General features: G+C 41.9%; 1 protein-coding gene across 1 annotated transcript in view; it reads right to left on the reverse strand.

The window, feature by feature from the left end:
* The window catches only part of LOC128652506 (E3 SUMO-protein ligase RanBP2), a 715,575-nt gene that overhangs the window by 589,773 nt on the left and 109,202 nt on the right, over positions 1–16,600 (reverse strand). Inside the window, exon 12 of the mRNA XM_053705441.1 lies at positions 11,589–11,712. Coding sequence (XP_053561416.1) covers positions 11,589–11,712 — 124 coding nt within the window. The remainder of the gene's footprint in view (positions 1–11,588; positions 11,713–16,600) is intronic.

Here is a 16,600-nt window from a genome sequence, read left to right on the forward strand (position 1 = left end):
TCTGACGACTTAGAAAATCCGCCTCCCAGTTCTCTACACCTGGGATATGGATAGCTGATAGGTGGCAAGAGTGAATCTCTGCCCAGCGAATTATTTTTGAAACTTCTAACATCGCTAGGGAACTTCTTGTTCCCCCTTGATGGTTGATGTAAGCCACAGTCGTGATGTTGTCCGACTGAAATCTGATGTACCTCAGAGTTGCTAACTGAGGCCAAGCCTGAAGAGCATTGAATATCGCTCTCAGTTCCAGAATATTTATTGGAAGGAGTGTCTCCTCCTGAGTCCACGATCCCTGAGCCTTCAGGGAGTTCCAGACTGCACCACAACCTAGAAGGCTGGCATCTGTTGTTACAATTGTCCAATCTGGCCTGCGAAAGGTCATACCTTTGGACAGATGGACCCGAGATAGCCACCAGAGAAGAGAATCCCTTCTCTCTTGATCCAGATTTAGTAGAGGGTACAAATCTGTGTAATCCCCGTTCCACTGACTGAGCATGCATAGTTGCAGCGGTCTGAGATGTAAGCGTGCAAACGGCACTATGTCCATTGCCGCTACCATTAAGCCGATTACTTCCATACACTGAGCCACCGAAGGGCGCGGAATGGAATGAAGAACACGGCAGGAATTTAGAAACTTTGATAACCTGGACTGCGTCAGGTAAATTTTCATTTCTACAGAATCTATCAGAGTCCCTAGGAAGGAAACTCTTGTGAGTGGGAATAGAGAACTCTTTTCCTTGTTCACTTTCCACCCATGCGACCTCAGAAATACCAGTACTACGTCCGTATGAGACTTGGCAATTTGGAAGTTTGACGCCTGTATCAGGATGTCGTCTAAATAAGGGGCCACTGCTATGCCCCGCGGTCTTAGGACCACCAGAAGCAACCCTAGAACCTTTGTAAAGATTCTTGGGGCTGTAGCCAATCCAAAGGGAAGAGCTACAAACTGGTAATGCCTGTCTAGAAAGGCAAACCTGAGAAACCGATGATGATCTTTGTGTATCGGAATGTGAAGATAAGCATCCTTTAAATCCACTATAGTCAGATATTGACCCTCCTGGATCATAGGTAGGATGGTATGAATAGTTTCCATCTTGAATGATGGAACTCTGAGGAATTTGTTTAAGATCAATTGGTCTGAAGGTTCCCTCTTTTTTGGGAACCACAAACAGATTTGAGTAAAAACCCCGTCCCTATTCCTCCTTTGGAACTGGATGGATCACTCCCATAACTAGGAGGTCTTGTACACAGTGTAAGAATGCCTCTCTCTTTATCTGGTTTGCAGATAATTGTGAAAGGTGAAATCTCCCTTTTGGGGGGGGGGAAGCTTTGAAGTCCAGAAGATATCCCTGGGATATAATTTCCAACGCCCAGGGATCCTGGACATCTCTTGCCCACGCCTGGACGAAGAGTGAAAGACTGCCCCTTACTAGATCCGTTACCGGATAGGGGGCCGTTCCTTCATGCTGTCTTAGAGGCAGCAGCAGGCTTTTTGGCCTGCTTACCTTTGTTCCAGGTCTGGTTTGGTCTCCAGACCGTCTTGGACTGAGCAAAAGTTCCCTCTTGTTTTGCATTAGAGGAAGTTGATGCCGCACCTGCCTTGAAGTTTCGAAATGCACGAAAATTAGACTGTTTGGCCCTTGATTTGGACCTGTCCTGAGGAAGGGCATGACCTTTTCCTCCAGTGATATCAGCAATAATCTCCTTCAAACCAGGCCCGAATAGGGTCTGCCCCTTGAAGGGAATGTTAAGCAGCTTAGATTTTGAAGTCACGTCAGCTGACCATGATTTAAGCCATAGCGCCCTGCGTGCCTGTATAGCAAAACCAGAATTCTTAGCCGTTAGTTTAGTCAAATGAACAATGGCATCAGAAACAAAAGAATTGGCTAGCTTAAGTGCTCTAAGCTTGCCAAGTATGTCATCCAATGGAGTCGCTACCTGTAAAGTCTCTTCCAGAGACTCAAACCAGAACGCCGCAGCAGCAGTGACAGGAGCAATGCATGCAATGGGCTGTAGGATAAAACATTGTTGAATAAACATTTTCTTAAGGTAACCTCATTTTTTTATCCATTGGATCTAAAAAGCACAACTGTCCTCGACAGGGATAGTAGTACGCTTTGCTAGAGTAGAAACTGCTCCCTCCACCTTAGGGACTGTCTGCCATAAGTCCCGTGTGGTGGCGTCTATTGGAAACATTTTTCTAAAAATAGGAGGGGGAGAGAACGGCACACCTGGTCTATCCCATTCCTTAGTAATAATTTCTGTAAACCTTTTAGGTATTGGAAAAACATCAGTACACACCGGCACTGCATAGTATTTATCCAGTCTACACAATTTCTCTGGCACTGCAATTGTATCACAGTCATTCAGAGCAGCTAAAACCTCCCTGAGTAACACGCGGAGGTGTTCAAGCTTAAATTTAAATGTAGAAATATCAGAATCAGGTATCTTTCCTGAGTCAGAAACATCACCCACAGACTGAAGCTCTCCTTCCTCAGCTTCTGCATATTGTGAGGCAGTATCAGACATGGTTCTTAAAGCGTCAGTATGCTCTGCATTTCGTCTAACCCCAGAGCTATCTCGCTTACCTCTAAATTCAGGTAGTCTGGCTAATACCGCTGACAGTGTATTATCCATGACTGCCGCCATGTCTTGTAAAGTAATCGCTATGGGCGCCCTAGATGTACTTGGCGCCATTTGAGCGTGAGTCCCTTGAGCGGGAGTCAAAGGATCTGACACGTGGGGAGAGTTAGTCGGCATAACTTCCCCCTCGTCAGATTCCTCTGGTGATACATTTTTTAAAGACAGAATATGATCTTTATTGCTTAAAGTGAAATCAGTACATTTGGTACACATTCTAAGAGGGGGTTCCACCATGGCTTTTAAACATAATAAACAAGGAGTTTCCTCTATGTCAGACATGTTTGTACAGACTAGCAATGAGACTAGCAAGCTTGGAAAACACTTTAAATCAAGTTAACAAGCAAATATAAAAAACGGTACTGTGCCTTTAAGAGAAACAAATTGTCAAAATTTGAAAAACAGTGAAAAAAGGCAGTAAATCAAACAAAATTTTTACAGTGTATGTAATAAGCTAACAGAGCATTGCACCCACTTGCAAATGGATGATTAACCCCTTAGTTCAAAAAACGGATCAAAAAACGATAGACGTTTTTTAACAGTCACAACAAACTGCCAGAGCTCTGCTGTGGCCCTACCTTCCCCAATAAACGACTTTGGAAAGCCTTTGAGCCCTTTAGAGATGTCCTATAGCATTCAGGGGACTTCTGAGGGAAGCTGGATGTCTCAGTCTAACTTTAACTGCGCAAAAAAGCGCTAAATTGGCCCCTCCCACTCATACAACAGTGGAAAGCCTCAGGAAACTGTTTCTAGGCAAAATTTAAGCCAGCCATGTTGAAAAAACTAGGCCCCAATAAAGTTTTATCACCAAAGCATATATAAAAACGATTAAACATGCCAGCAAACGTCTTATATTGCAATTTTATAAGGGTATTACCCCTGAGAGTAAGCATGATACCAGTCGCTATTAAATCACTGTATTCAGGCTTAACTTACATTAATCCGGTATCAGCAGCATTTTCTAGCATTTCCATTTCTAGAAAAAATTGTAACTGCACATACCTCATAGCAGAGTAACCTGCACGTCATTCTCCCGCTGAAGTTACCTCTCTCCTCAGACATATGTGAGAACAGCAATGGATCTTAGTTACAACCTGCTAAGATCATAGAAAACTCAGGCAGATTCTTCTTCTATTTACTGCCTGGGATAAAATAGTACAACTCCGGTACCATTTAAAAATAAACTTTTGATTGAAGAAAAAAACTAACTATATTTCACCACTCTCTCTTTCTACCTCCATGCTTGTTGAGAGTTGCAAGAGAATGACTGGATATGGCAGTTATGGGAGGAGCTATATAACAGCTCTGCTGTGGGTGTCCTCTTGCAACTTCCTGTTGGGAATGAGAATATCCCACAAGTAATGGATGATCCGTGGACTGGATACACCTTACAAGAGAAAATGCAAACGGCATAGCCCTCTGAGCATATAGAAGACAAGAGGCATATAGGAAGTGGGGTGAAAAATAAACTAAATTATTTGGCGCCAAGTATGACGCACAACGCAAAAGGAAGTTAAAAAAAATGTTTCACGCCAACAACATCCGGAAATGACGCAACTCACGTTATAACAGACGCAACCTCATGCAAGGAAACCTGGGGTCAACTAAGACGCCGGAATTGACGAACTTGCGTCAGACGTACCATCGCGCCTAAAAAAAATCAGGCCAAGAATGACGCAATAAATAACAGAATTTTGCACCCTTGCGAGCCTAATTTTGCCCGCGAAATTAAAAGAGAAACAGTCAATTTGAAAAAAAGGACTATACCCCAGGTAAGACAAATAACTTCCTAAACATGCTTCCCAAACTGAAACTGACAGTCTGCAAAAGGAAATATACATAGACTCATGGCAAATATAAGTAAAATACAAATATTTAAAACTTTATAATAATACATAAAGTGCCAAACCGTAGCCGAGTGTCTTAAATAAGAATAACATACCCATCCACTTACAGCATATAGCCAAAACAGTACTGAAAAAGTATCAGCAGAGGTAACGGTATATAAGAGTATATCGTCAATCTGAAAAGGGAGGTAAGAGATGAATCCCTACGACTGATAACAGAGAACCTTTGAAAAGATTTCCCGCAAGGAAAACCATAAAATCAATAGGCGATGCTCCCTTCACATCCCTCTGACAAACACTGTACTCTGAGAGGAATTGGGCTTCAAAATGCTTAGAAGCGCTTATAATAGAAGAAATCATAGAAATCAAGCACAAACTTACTTCACCACCTCCATAGGAGGCAAAGTTTGTAAAACTGAATTGTGGGTGTGGTGAGGGGTGTATTTATAGGCATTTTGAGGTTTGGAAAACTTTACCCCTCCTGGTAGGATTGTATATCCCATACGTCACTAGCTTGTTGACTCTTGCCAATTACATGAAAGAAATGTATGTTACTTTGGCTAAATCTGAAGAGTGTCACTCCTTTGGATGTGTATAAAGGACTTCAGTAAAGTGTGTGTGTAAGTGAGTGTGAGAGTGTGTGTGTGTGTGTGTGTGTGTGTTATACTTAAAATAGTATTAGTCATTTAACAAATTTCTAAAAAAAAACCTATATAAAATGTGTTGCTCTTAGACATGTTTGTATATGTGTGCTTTTATGTATATGTTAAAGGTAAAGTCAGATATCCGGGTAATCCTAGGATTACCCAGGTAAAACTGACATCACCCAAACGGCTGTGGGTAAAGGCCGATTTAAGATCATACTTCGGGCTTTACCCAGGTAATACAAGTATAACCCAAACGCTTCAGGATAAAGCCCATGTATACTATTCTTTTCGCCCCCCTTGAAAACCCCAGGCAAAAAAAAAAAAAAAAAAGGATAGTGAAGATGAGGAATTACAGCACATCATATATACATTTGATGCAGTGATTTACAAGAACTATTGTCTTCAAAGGGACGAAAAAGTAAATTTATGCTTACCTGATAAATTGATTTCTTCTATGACACGACGAGTCCACAGATTCATCCTTTACTTGTGGGATATTATCCTCCTGCTAACAGGAAGTTGCAAAGAGCACCACAGCAGAGCTGTCTATATAGCTCCTCCCTTGACTAAACCCCCCAGTCATTCGACCGAAGGTACAGGAAGAAAAAGGAGAAACTAAAAAGGTGCAGAGGTGACTGAAGTTTTAAATCAAAAAAATATAATCTGTCTTAAATTGACAGGGCGGGCCGTGGACTCGTCGTATCATAGAAGAAATCAATTTATCAGGTAAGCATAAATTAACTTTTCTTCTATAAGATACGACGAGTCCACGGATTCATCCTTTACTTGTGGGATACAATACCAAAGCTACAGGACACTGATGAACGGGAGGGACAAGACAGATGCCTAAACAGCAGGCACCACTGCTTGAAGAACTTTTCTCCCAAAAATAGCCTCCGAAGAAGCAAAAGTATCAAATTTGGAAAATTTGGAAAAAGGTATGAAGTGAAGACCAAGTCGCAGCCTTACAAATCTGTTCAACAGAAGCATCATTTTTAAAAGCCCATGTGGAAGCCACCGCTCTAGTAGAGTGAGCTGTAATTCTTTCAGGAGGCTGCTGTCCAGCAGTCTCGTATGCCAAACGGATGATGCTTTTCAGCCAAAAAGAAAGGTAGCCGTAGCTTTTTGACCTCTACGTTTTCCAGAAGAGACAACAAACAGAGAAGATGTTTGACGGAAATCTTTGGTCGCTTGCAAGTAAAACTTCAAAGCACGAACCACGTCCAAAGTTGTGCAAAAGATGCTCCTTCTTAGAGGAAGGATTAGGACACAGGGAAGGAACAACAATTTCCTGATTAATATTCTTATTAGTAACAACTTTAGGAAGGAATCCAGGTTTGGTACACAAAATAAGGCGAGTCGCATTGCAATGCAGATAGTTCAGAAACTCTTCGAGCTGAAGAGATAGCAACTAAAAACAGAACTTTCCAAGATAGAAGCTTAATATCTATGGAATGCATAGGTTCAAATGGAACCCCTTGAAGAACTTTAAGAACTAAATTCAAACTGCATGGCGGAGCAACAGGTTTAAACACAGGCTTGATTCTAACTAAAGCCTGACAGAACGACTGAACGTCTGGAACATCTGCCAGACGCTAGTGCAGTAAAATTGATAAAGCAGATATCTGTCCCCTTAGGGAACTAGCTGATAGCCCTTTCCCCAATCCTTCTTGGAGAAAGGACAAAATCCTAGGAATCCTGATCTTACTCCGTGAGTACCAATAAAGATATTTACGCAATATCTTATGATAAATTTTCCTAATGACAGGCTTTTAAGCCTGAATCAAGGTATCTATGACCGACTCAGAGAATCCCCGCTTGGATAAAATCAAGCATTCAATCACCAGGCAGTCAGCCGCAGAGAAACTAGATTTGGATGCTGGAACGGACCTTGAATGAGAAGGTCCTGTCTCAGTGGCAGTGTCCACGGTGGTAGAGATGACATATCCACCAGGTCTGCATACCAAGTCCTGCGTGGCCACGCAGGTGCTATCAAAATCACCAAAGCTCTCTCCTGTTTGATTCTGGCAATCAGACGAGGAAGGAGAGGAAATAGTGGAAACACATAAGCCAGGCTGAACGACCAAGGTACTGCTAGAGCATCTACCAGTACTGCTTGAGGATCCCTTGATCTGGACCCGTAACAAGGAAGTTTGGCATTCTGACGAGATGCCATCAGATCCAATTCTGGTGTGCCCCATTGATGAATCAATTGTGCAAACACCTCCGGATGGAGTTCCCACTCCCCCGGATGAAAAGTCTGACGACTTAGAAAATCCGATTGCCAGTTCTGCACTCCTGGGATACAGATTGCTGATAGATGGCAAGAGTGAGTCTCTGCCCATCAAATTATTTTGGAAACCTCTATCATCGCTAGAGAACTCTTTGTTCCCACCTGATGATTGATATATGCTACAGTCGTGATATTGTCCGACTGGAATCTTATGAATCTGGCTGAAGCCAGCTGAGGCCATGCCTGAAGCCAGCTGAGGCCATGCCTGAAGCGCGTTGAATATCGCTCTCAGTTCTTGAATATTTAATCGGGAGGAGAGCCTCCTCCTGAGTCCACACCCTGTGCTTTCAGGGAATTCCAGACTGCACCCCAGCCCAATAGGCTGGCGTCCGTCGTCACAATGACCCATGCTGGCCTGCGGAAACACATTCCCTGGGACAGATGATCCTGTGACAACCACCAAAGAAGAGAGTCTCTGGTCTCTTGATCCAGATTTATCGGAGGAGATAAATTTGCATAATCCCCATTCCACTGTCTGAGCAGTGGTCTGAGATGCAAGCGAGCATACGGAACCAAGTCCATTGCCGCTACCATTAGTCCAATTACCTCCATACACTGAGCCACTGACGGCCGAGGAATGGAATGAAGAGCTCGGCAGGTGGTTAAAATCTTTGATTTCCTGACCTCCGTCGGAAAAATTTTCATGTTTACCGAATCTATCACAGTTCCCAGGAATGGAACTCTTGTGAGGGGGAAAAGAACTCTTTTACGTTCACCTTCCACCCGTGAGATCTTAGAAAAGCCAACATGATGTCCGTGTGAGACTTGGCTAGTTGGCAAGTCGACGCCTGAATTAATATATCGTCCAGATAAGGCGCCACTGCTATGCCCCGCGGCCTTAGAACCGCCAAAAGGGACCCTAGCATTTTTGTGAAAATTCTGGGAGCTGTGGCCAACCCGAAGGGAAGAGCCACAAACTGGTAATGCTTGTCCAGGAAGGCAAACCTGAGGAACTGGTGATGATCTTTGTGGATAGGAATGTAAAGATACGCATCCTTCAAATCCACGGTGGTCATATATTGACCCTGCTGGATCATTGGTAAAATAGTCCGAATGCTCTCCATCTTGAAGGATGGTACTCTGAGGAATTTGTTTAGGATCTTGAGATCTAAAATCGGTCTGAAGGTTCCTTCCTTTTTGGGAACCACAAACAGATTGGAGTAAAACCCCTGCCCCTGTTCTGCTTTTGGAACTGGGCAGATTACTCCCATAGTATATAGGTCTTCTACACAGCGTAAGAACGCCTCTGTTTTTGTCTGGTTTCAGACAATCGAGAAAGATGAAATCTCCCCTTTGGAGGAGAATCTTTGAAATCTAGAAGATATCCCTGGGTCACGATTTCTAAAGCCCAGGAGTCCTGAACGTCTCTTGCCCAAGCCTTAGCGAAGAGAGAAAGTCTGCCCCCTATTAGATCCAGTCCCGGATCGAGGGCTGCCCCTTCATGCTGTCTTAGTTGCAGCAGCAGGCTTCTTGGCCTGTTTACCCTTATTCCAAGTCTGGTTAGGTCTCCAGACTGACTTGGATTGAGCAAAATTCCCCTCCTGCTTTGCAGCAGGGAAGGAGGTAGAGGGACCACATTTGAAGTTTCAAAAAAGGAACTAAAATTATTTTGTTTGGTCCTCATCTTATTTGTCCTATCCTGAGGAAGGGCGTGACCTTTTCCTCCAGTGATGTCTGAAATGATCTCTTTCAGTTCAGGCCCGAATAGGGTCTTACCCTTGAAAGGAATGGCTAAAAGCTTAGATTTTGATGACACATCAGCAGACCAGGACTTAAGCCATAACGCTCTAAAATGGCAAAACCTGAATTCTTTGCCGCTAATTTAGCCAGTTGAAAAGCGGCATCTGTAATGAAAGAATTAGCTAGCTTAAGAGCCCTAATTCTATCCAGAATATCATCTAATGGGGTCTCAACCTGAAGAGCCTCCTCTAGGAGCCTTGAACCAAAAAGCAGCTGCAGTAGTTACAGGAACAATGCACGCTATAGGTTGCAGAAGAAAACCCTGATGAATAAATATTTTCTTTAGAAGACCCTCTAATTTTTTATCCATAGGATCTTTGAAAGCACAACTGTCCTCAATAGGTATAGTTGTACGCTTAGCCAGGGTAGAAATAGCTCCCTCCACCTTAGGGACCGTCTGCCACGAATACCGAATGGTGTCAGATATGGGAAACATTTTCCTAAAAGTAGGAGGGGGAGAGAACGGAATACCTGGTCTATCCCACTCCTTAGTAGCAATGTCCGAAATCCTCTTAGGGACCGGAAAAACATTAGTGTAAGTAGGAACTTCTAGTTATCTATGCATTTTACACAATTTCTCTGGTGGAATTGCAATAGGGTCACAATCATCCAGAGTCGCTAAAACCTCCCTGAGCAACAAGCGGAGGTGTTCTAGCTTAAATTTAAAAGCCGTCATATCTGAGTCTGTTTGAGGGAACATCTTTCCTGAATCAGAAAGCTCTCCCTCAGACAGCAAATCCCTCACCCCCAACTCAGAACATTGTGAGGGTACATTGGAGATGGCTAATAAAGCGTCAGAGGGCTCTGAATTTACTCTCACACCGGACCTACTGCGCTTCCCCTGCAACCCAGGCAGTTTAGATAAAATCTCAGTGAGGGTAGTAGACATAACTGCGGCCATATCTTGCAGGGTGAAAGAATTAGACGCACTAGAAGTACTTGGCGTCGCTTGTGCGGGCATTAATGGTTGTGACACTTGGGGAGAATTAGATGGCATAACCTTATTCTCTTCTGACTGAGAATCATCCTGCGACATACTTTCATCAGCTAAAATATGTTCTTTGCAATTTATTGCCCTTTCAGTGCATGAGGGACACATTTTAAGTGGGGGTTCCACAATGGCTTCTAAACACATTGAACATTGGCTTTCCTCAATGTCAGACATGTTAAACAGGCTAGTAATGACCACAAACAGGCTTGAAAACACTATTTAGTGAAAAAATAACTGTGCCTTTAATAGAAAAAAAAAAAGCACACACGTTTTGCAAAACTGCTTTAAAACAATCAAATCGTATCAATTTTGTGATATAAGCATTCAAACTATGCAGCTAAGTTTGCCCCACAAGGAAAGGAACACTTAACCCTTACTGGAAAAAACGGATAATTAATAAACGTTTAGATCCGGAACAAAGACCCCCTGCACCTCCCAGTTAAAAAAACGTTTGCCCACAAACATTCAAACTCAGTGTAAACCATTTTTACTTAGCCCCTATTATGCAAGCTTAGTAATACTCCTCTATTCTTTTAGGATTACTGCTTACCCTTTCCCTTATGGGGATACTGTCAGCCAATTCTGAAATACCAATCTCTCCAGAAAAAAAATGACTTAACATGCCTCACACTGAAGTTTCTTAAGTACTCCTCAGCCATTCTGTAGGAACTGCTCTGGATCTTAGTGACAAATGCTAAGATCATCAGCCTCCAGGCAGAAGTCTTCATCCATCTGCTGTCTGAGAGAAAATAGTACACACCGGTACCATTTAAAATAAAAAAACTCTTGCTTGAAGAAAATAAAAACTAACATTTTATCACCTCTTTCACTTTACCCTTTCTAGTACTTAGAGTAGGCAAAGAGAATGACTGGGGGGTGGAGTCAAGGGAGGAGCTATATAGACAGCTCTGCTGTGGTGCTCTTTGCCACTTCCTGTTAGCAGGAGGATAATATCCCACAAGTAAAGGATGAATCCGTGGACTCGTATCTTATAGAATAAATAGTCCTGTGATTAGCTTTATCCAGAAGCATTTGGGTAATCCTAGGATTACCCAGGGTAAATCCTGATGTATTATCTTACATCGGGCTTTACCCACAGCCACTGGGTATTGTCAGTTTTACCCGGGTAATATATATATATAAGCAGCAGAAAATGACTAATGGCTCGAAAATAACAGTGTAGAAAATCTATATAACATACACACACCTTGGACATAGATCATAAGACACAATTGGATAAAAGTGAGCAAATACTAATGCAGGAGAGTACCAACACAAGGCTTAAACTACATTATGAAACTTTCAGGTGCCCTCGATATTCCTGTAAGAAATTAATAACTACATAAGTAAAGTTTTCCTTTAGAATACAGCAAGACCTATTTGAGATAAATCAAACACATGTAGCATTAATGCATAAGCTATATACTTACAGTTTTATAGAGACTTCTCGCCCAATGTATAAGTAGGGCAGGCTGAAGACCATGTTTTTCCAGGGATCTCAGAGTGCCAAGACCATGCTGAATCACAAGTCGAAGTTTTGCAGATGTGCCAGGCCTACATATAAAGACAAGAAGGGTTTCAGAGTACTGTATATATATATATCGAACACACAACATGCAAGAAAAAGTTGAGGACTTGCTGGCCATGCTGTTATGAGTTTTGCACTTGACAAATATAGTACTAATTGTATAAAATCTAAAAGATATAATTTGACTGAATTACCAGAACTGTCAAAAGATGGCTTTTAATTAGTACTGCATTTCTAAAAATATTTTATCAAAAGCAGAGTAACTAATGTATACTATGCTTGCTTGTTCAATATGTTACTAATGTGTACTTCTGCATGATATTCCCAGTAGCAGCAAGTTCCTCATCTACAATAAAATATCCTACTCACTTGTCTAAAACATAACATATTTTGAAAATATGCTTTGTTTAAATGGTTTAATATGATTTTATGTATCTGCTTTATTTTCTGGAATAAAGAATAAAATAAAAAAGGGGGGGGGGGTGTCCGGGCAGAAATATTAGGAGCTCTGGATGATTAAGATATCCGCTGAATATTTTCTGTAAACAGCACCATCAACAACAGAAAACAAGTGATTCAGACACACTACAGTTTTGTGAATTCAAAGATACCAATATTGCCGTTTAACGGAACCTAGAACCCTGATCCGGACCATTAGGATCTCTGGTGGCGGCCTAACTTTGGGATATTGACACCTCCCCAGTAATCTGAGTAGGGCAGTTGCTTCGGAGCTGCATAATAAGTCCTTGTTACAACACACTCCGGGTAACAGTGCAACATGGCGACGAAAGAGATTGAAGAGGCTGTGTACACATTATTAGAAAGCCACTTTCAGAAACTGCACAGGCTTGTGAAAAAAAGTGTTTTAGCCTTAGCCTTCAGACTGGAGTAAGCCAGGACCGTGAACCGGAACTCTCCAAGAACGAGTCGACAGTGACTGTAAGAGCCACCTACAGCCCTAACAGTAAGGGAAATATCAACATTTTTCGCTCCTCAAGTGATCTGCTGCCAGCACACACCAACTGCTGGTCTCTCACTGACAATCAGAACAAACCGCCAAGTAAATTAAAAGATCCACAAAGGCTGAAGGAAGCCCCTACCTTCTACTCAAACCGCAATGAGTAGAGTGATATTGTTGAAAGAAACAAAACCTCAGAACAACAAGCCGTGTATGTCGGACAAAGAGGGCAATTTTCAAGCTCACTGGCTATAGACGGCAGCACCAAAGAGTCATTGAAGAACTAAGGAAAAGATTGACACTCAGCTCCTACCAAAGTTTCTGATCCCTACCCTGTTCCTGGTAAGATGACAACCAGGATGCGGGTGATGGAGTACGGCTGGCTCCCTGGCCCACAGCTTTGGCATCCGTGGAACTTCAGGGACCATTTCTTATTTCGTCAAACATACCACTCAGGAATGGAGAGCAGGATAAATTGATAGAGATCGGTCTTGAGTGGGCTAAAATCTACTTATGCAAGAGATGGGAAATTGCTTTGCAACTTAAAATGCCGATATTAAAATGCAACTCTCAAAGTGGATTCACTTTGCTCACTTATCTAAGATAGCGCTCCACATGAGGCTTTACGTTTGGACATTGCAACTATTCTGCAAGGCGAGGTGAACTGTGTTCTAAGTACACCCTTATAATGACCGCTATGCTCACCCACCATTTATATGTCCTCTCAGTGACTATGTATGAAGACAATGTCTGAAGTTGTATAGTCACACCCTATTTGATCGCAGTTTACAATGTTATGAAAATGTTGTTTGCTGGTAATTTGCGCCTACAGAAGCTTCTGGACATTTCTGCATATATGTTTGTTTTTTATTGTAATATTTGTGCTGTTACTTACAGTCCTGTACTTGCTCTACAAAGGGAAACTGAATTTGGCTTTTTGATCTTGCCACGTATACTGGAAATGTCAGAGACAATGTTTCTGCAAAGTTCTTATGAATACTATTGTTGAGATCACCACCTCTTAATACATGTAATGAAGCCCAGTTGGGCCATTGCTTGCTATTAAGGAAACCTCCCTAACCATTTTTTTTTATCTTATTTAGCTTATGATGGCCTGATCATACAAATAGGTATTACTATAATAGATATAGATGGAAGTATGTAAGCTACTCTCAGCGGTACCTTTATGCAATGATAGGCATCCACATATATTTAGTTATATCACTTATGGCTGGTTCTAGGACTTGGAAAGTATATGCATTCCACATTCTGACCAACTAAGGAAAGCCTCTAAAATATCTCTCAGGTTTAATGCACCCCCTTATCCATATATAAAACTTGCATTATTTACTTTGCTAAGCCTCTAGCTACTATTGAAGGTTCACTTCCAAAAACCGATATAGATACACCCTCTATCAGTGCTGTCTTCATTTTCATAGTGACTAGTACTGTCCCTGCACTGAAGATTCTATTTCTATATAAGCCTGGTTTTGATAAATAATAAACTTTATAATACCGCCTCTGGGTCCGCATAGCCTAGATTCCTGTATGAATCTACAATGTAAGCTCACTTGCTACTCTAACCAATCAATGCAGAGACCTCACTCACAGTTCAATATAATGTTATATTTGCTAGGTTCAAACAGCATCAGTTGCATTAATAGAGAAGGTATTTGTTTTATCCCTTAAATTCCATTTGAGTGTGTTATCATAGGCCTTGTTAATAATGTCATTTAGAATTTTTCATGTCCTGAAGGACCTAAAGGTAATTTAAAAAGAAAACCGAGTTAACAAACTTATCATTATGAGTCAAATACTTAGCAACAAATGTCTCCTTGTCATGGGGTATAGGGCCCATGCCCTCATGGCAAGGCTGTTGTAAATAATATCTACTGACAACTATAGCTATTAATAATTTAAGACAACTTGGTATTATATAATATCTACCCTATAACAGACTCTTACAAGCCTTAACTATATTCTAATTGGCTGCATGGTTGGCACCCCACAACCTAATAGTATTTGAACCCCCAAGTGCTTTTTGAGCGGTTTTTCTTGTAATCACCGCAATATTATTATAATTATTATACTTTATTTATGAAGCGCCAACATATTCCGCAGTGCTGTCCATGGGTAAAACAATGATATAAAACTTGTAAGAGACAGGACAAAATATACACATAGGAGGAATTGAGGGCCCTATTCCCGTGGGAACTTACAATCTAGAAGGGTAGGAGGTTGAGAAACAGGTGGTGAGAACTGCAAGATTGAGAATGGATGTTAATGCAGAGTTAGATGAGGGAAATGTTGTTAGGTAAGTGAATATTGAGTTGGGTGGTAGGCTTCTCTGAACAAAAAAAAAAACAAAAAAAAAGTCCAGGGAGCATTTGAAGGAAGAAAGATTAGGGCAAAGCCTGACCTCACGAGGGAGAGTGTACTAGAGGGTAGGTGCTGCACGACAGAAGTCCTGCAGTCTAGCATGGGAAGAGGTGATAGTCGAAGATGCAAGTAACAGGTCATTGTTGGATCTTGGTGGGCGGGCTGGAGCATACTAGTTTATTAGAGAGAGGATAGGTAGTGGGGAGCAGCGTTGGTGAGAGCTTTGTATGTAAAGGTGAGAATTTTGAATTTAATTCTGCTGTGAATGGGGAGTCAATGAAGGGACTCGCAGAGAGGTGCCACAGATACAGAGCGACAGAAAAACATAATTTATGTAAGAACTTACCTGATAAATTAATTTCTTTCATATTAGCAAGAGTCCATGAGCTAGTGACGTATGGGATATACATTCCTACCAGGAGGGGCAAAGTTTCCCAAACCTCAAAATGCCTATAAATACACCACTCACCACACCCACAAATCAGTTTAACGCATAGCCAAGAAGTGGGGTGAAAAGACAAAAGTGCGAAAGCATAAAAAATAAGGAAATGGAATAATTGTGCTTTATACAAAAAATCATAACCACCACAAAAAGGGTGGGCCTCATGGACTCTTGCTAATATGAAAGAAATGAATTTATCAGGTAAGTTCTTACATAAATTAGGTTTTCTTTCATGTAATTAGCAAGAGTCCATGAGCTAGTGACGTATGGGATAATGACTACCCAAGATGTGGATCTTCCACGCAAGAGTCACTAGAGAGGGAGGGATAAAATAAAGACAGCCAATTCCGCTGAAAAACAGAATTTATGCTTACCTGATAAATTACTTTCTCCAACGGTGTGTCCGGTCCACGGCGTCATCCTTACTTGTGGGATATTCTCTTCCCCAACAGGAAATGGCAAAGAGTCCCAGCAAAGCTGGTCACATGATCCCTCCTAGGCTCCGCCCACCCCAGTCATTCGACCGAAGGACAGGAGGAAATATATATAGGAGAAATCATATGATACCGTGGTGACTGTAGTTAGAGAAAATAATTCATCAGACCTGATTAAAAAAACCAGGGCGGGCCGTGGACCGGACACACCGTTGGAGAAAGTAATTTATCAGGTAAGCATAAATTCTGTTTTCTCCAACATAGGTGTGTCCGGTCCACGGCGTCATCCTTACTTGTGGGAACCAATACCAAAGCTTTAGGACACGGATGAAGGGAGGGAGCAAATCAGGTCACCTAAACGGAAGGCACCACAGCTTGCAAAACCTTTCTCCCAAAAATAGCCTCCGAAGAAGCAAAAGTATCAAATTTGTAAAATTTGGCAAAAGTGTGCAGTGAAGACCAAGTAGCTGCCTTACATATCTGGTCAACAGAAGCCTCGTTCTTGAAGGCCCATGTGGAAGCCACAGCCCTAGTGGAGTGAGCTGTGATTCTTTCAGGAGGCTGCCGTCCGGCAGTCTCATAAGCCAATCGGATAATGCTTTTAAGCCAAAAGGAAAGAGAGGTAGAAGTCACTTTTTGACCTCTCCTTTTACCAGAATAAACAACAAACAAGGAAGATGTTTGTCTGAAATCTTTAGTAG

This window comes from Bombina bombina, chromosome 3 (genome assembly GCF_027579735.1).
Source record: "Bombina bombina isolate aBomBom1 chromosome 3, aBomBom1.pri, whole genome shotgun sequence".
Classification (NCBI taxonomy): domain Eukaryota; kingdom Metazoa; phylum Chordata; class Amphibia; order Anura; family Bombinatoridae; genus Bombina; species Bombina bombina.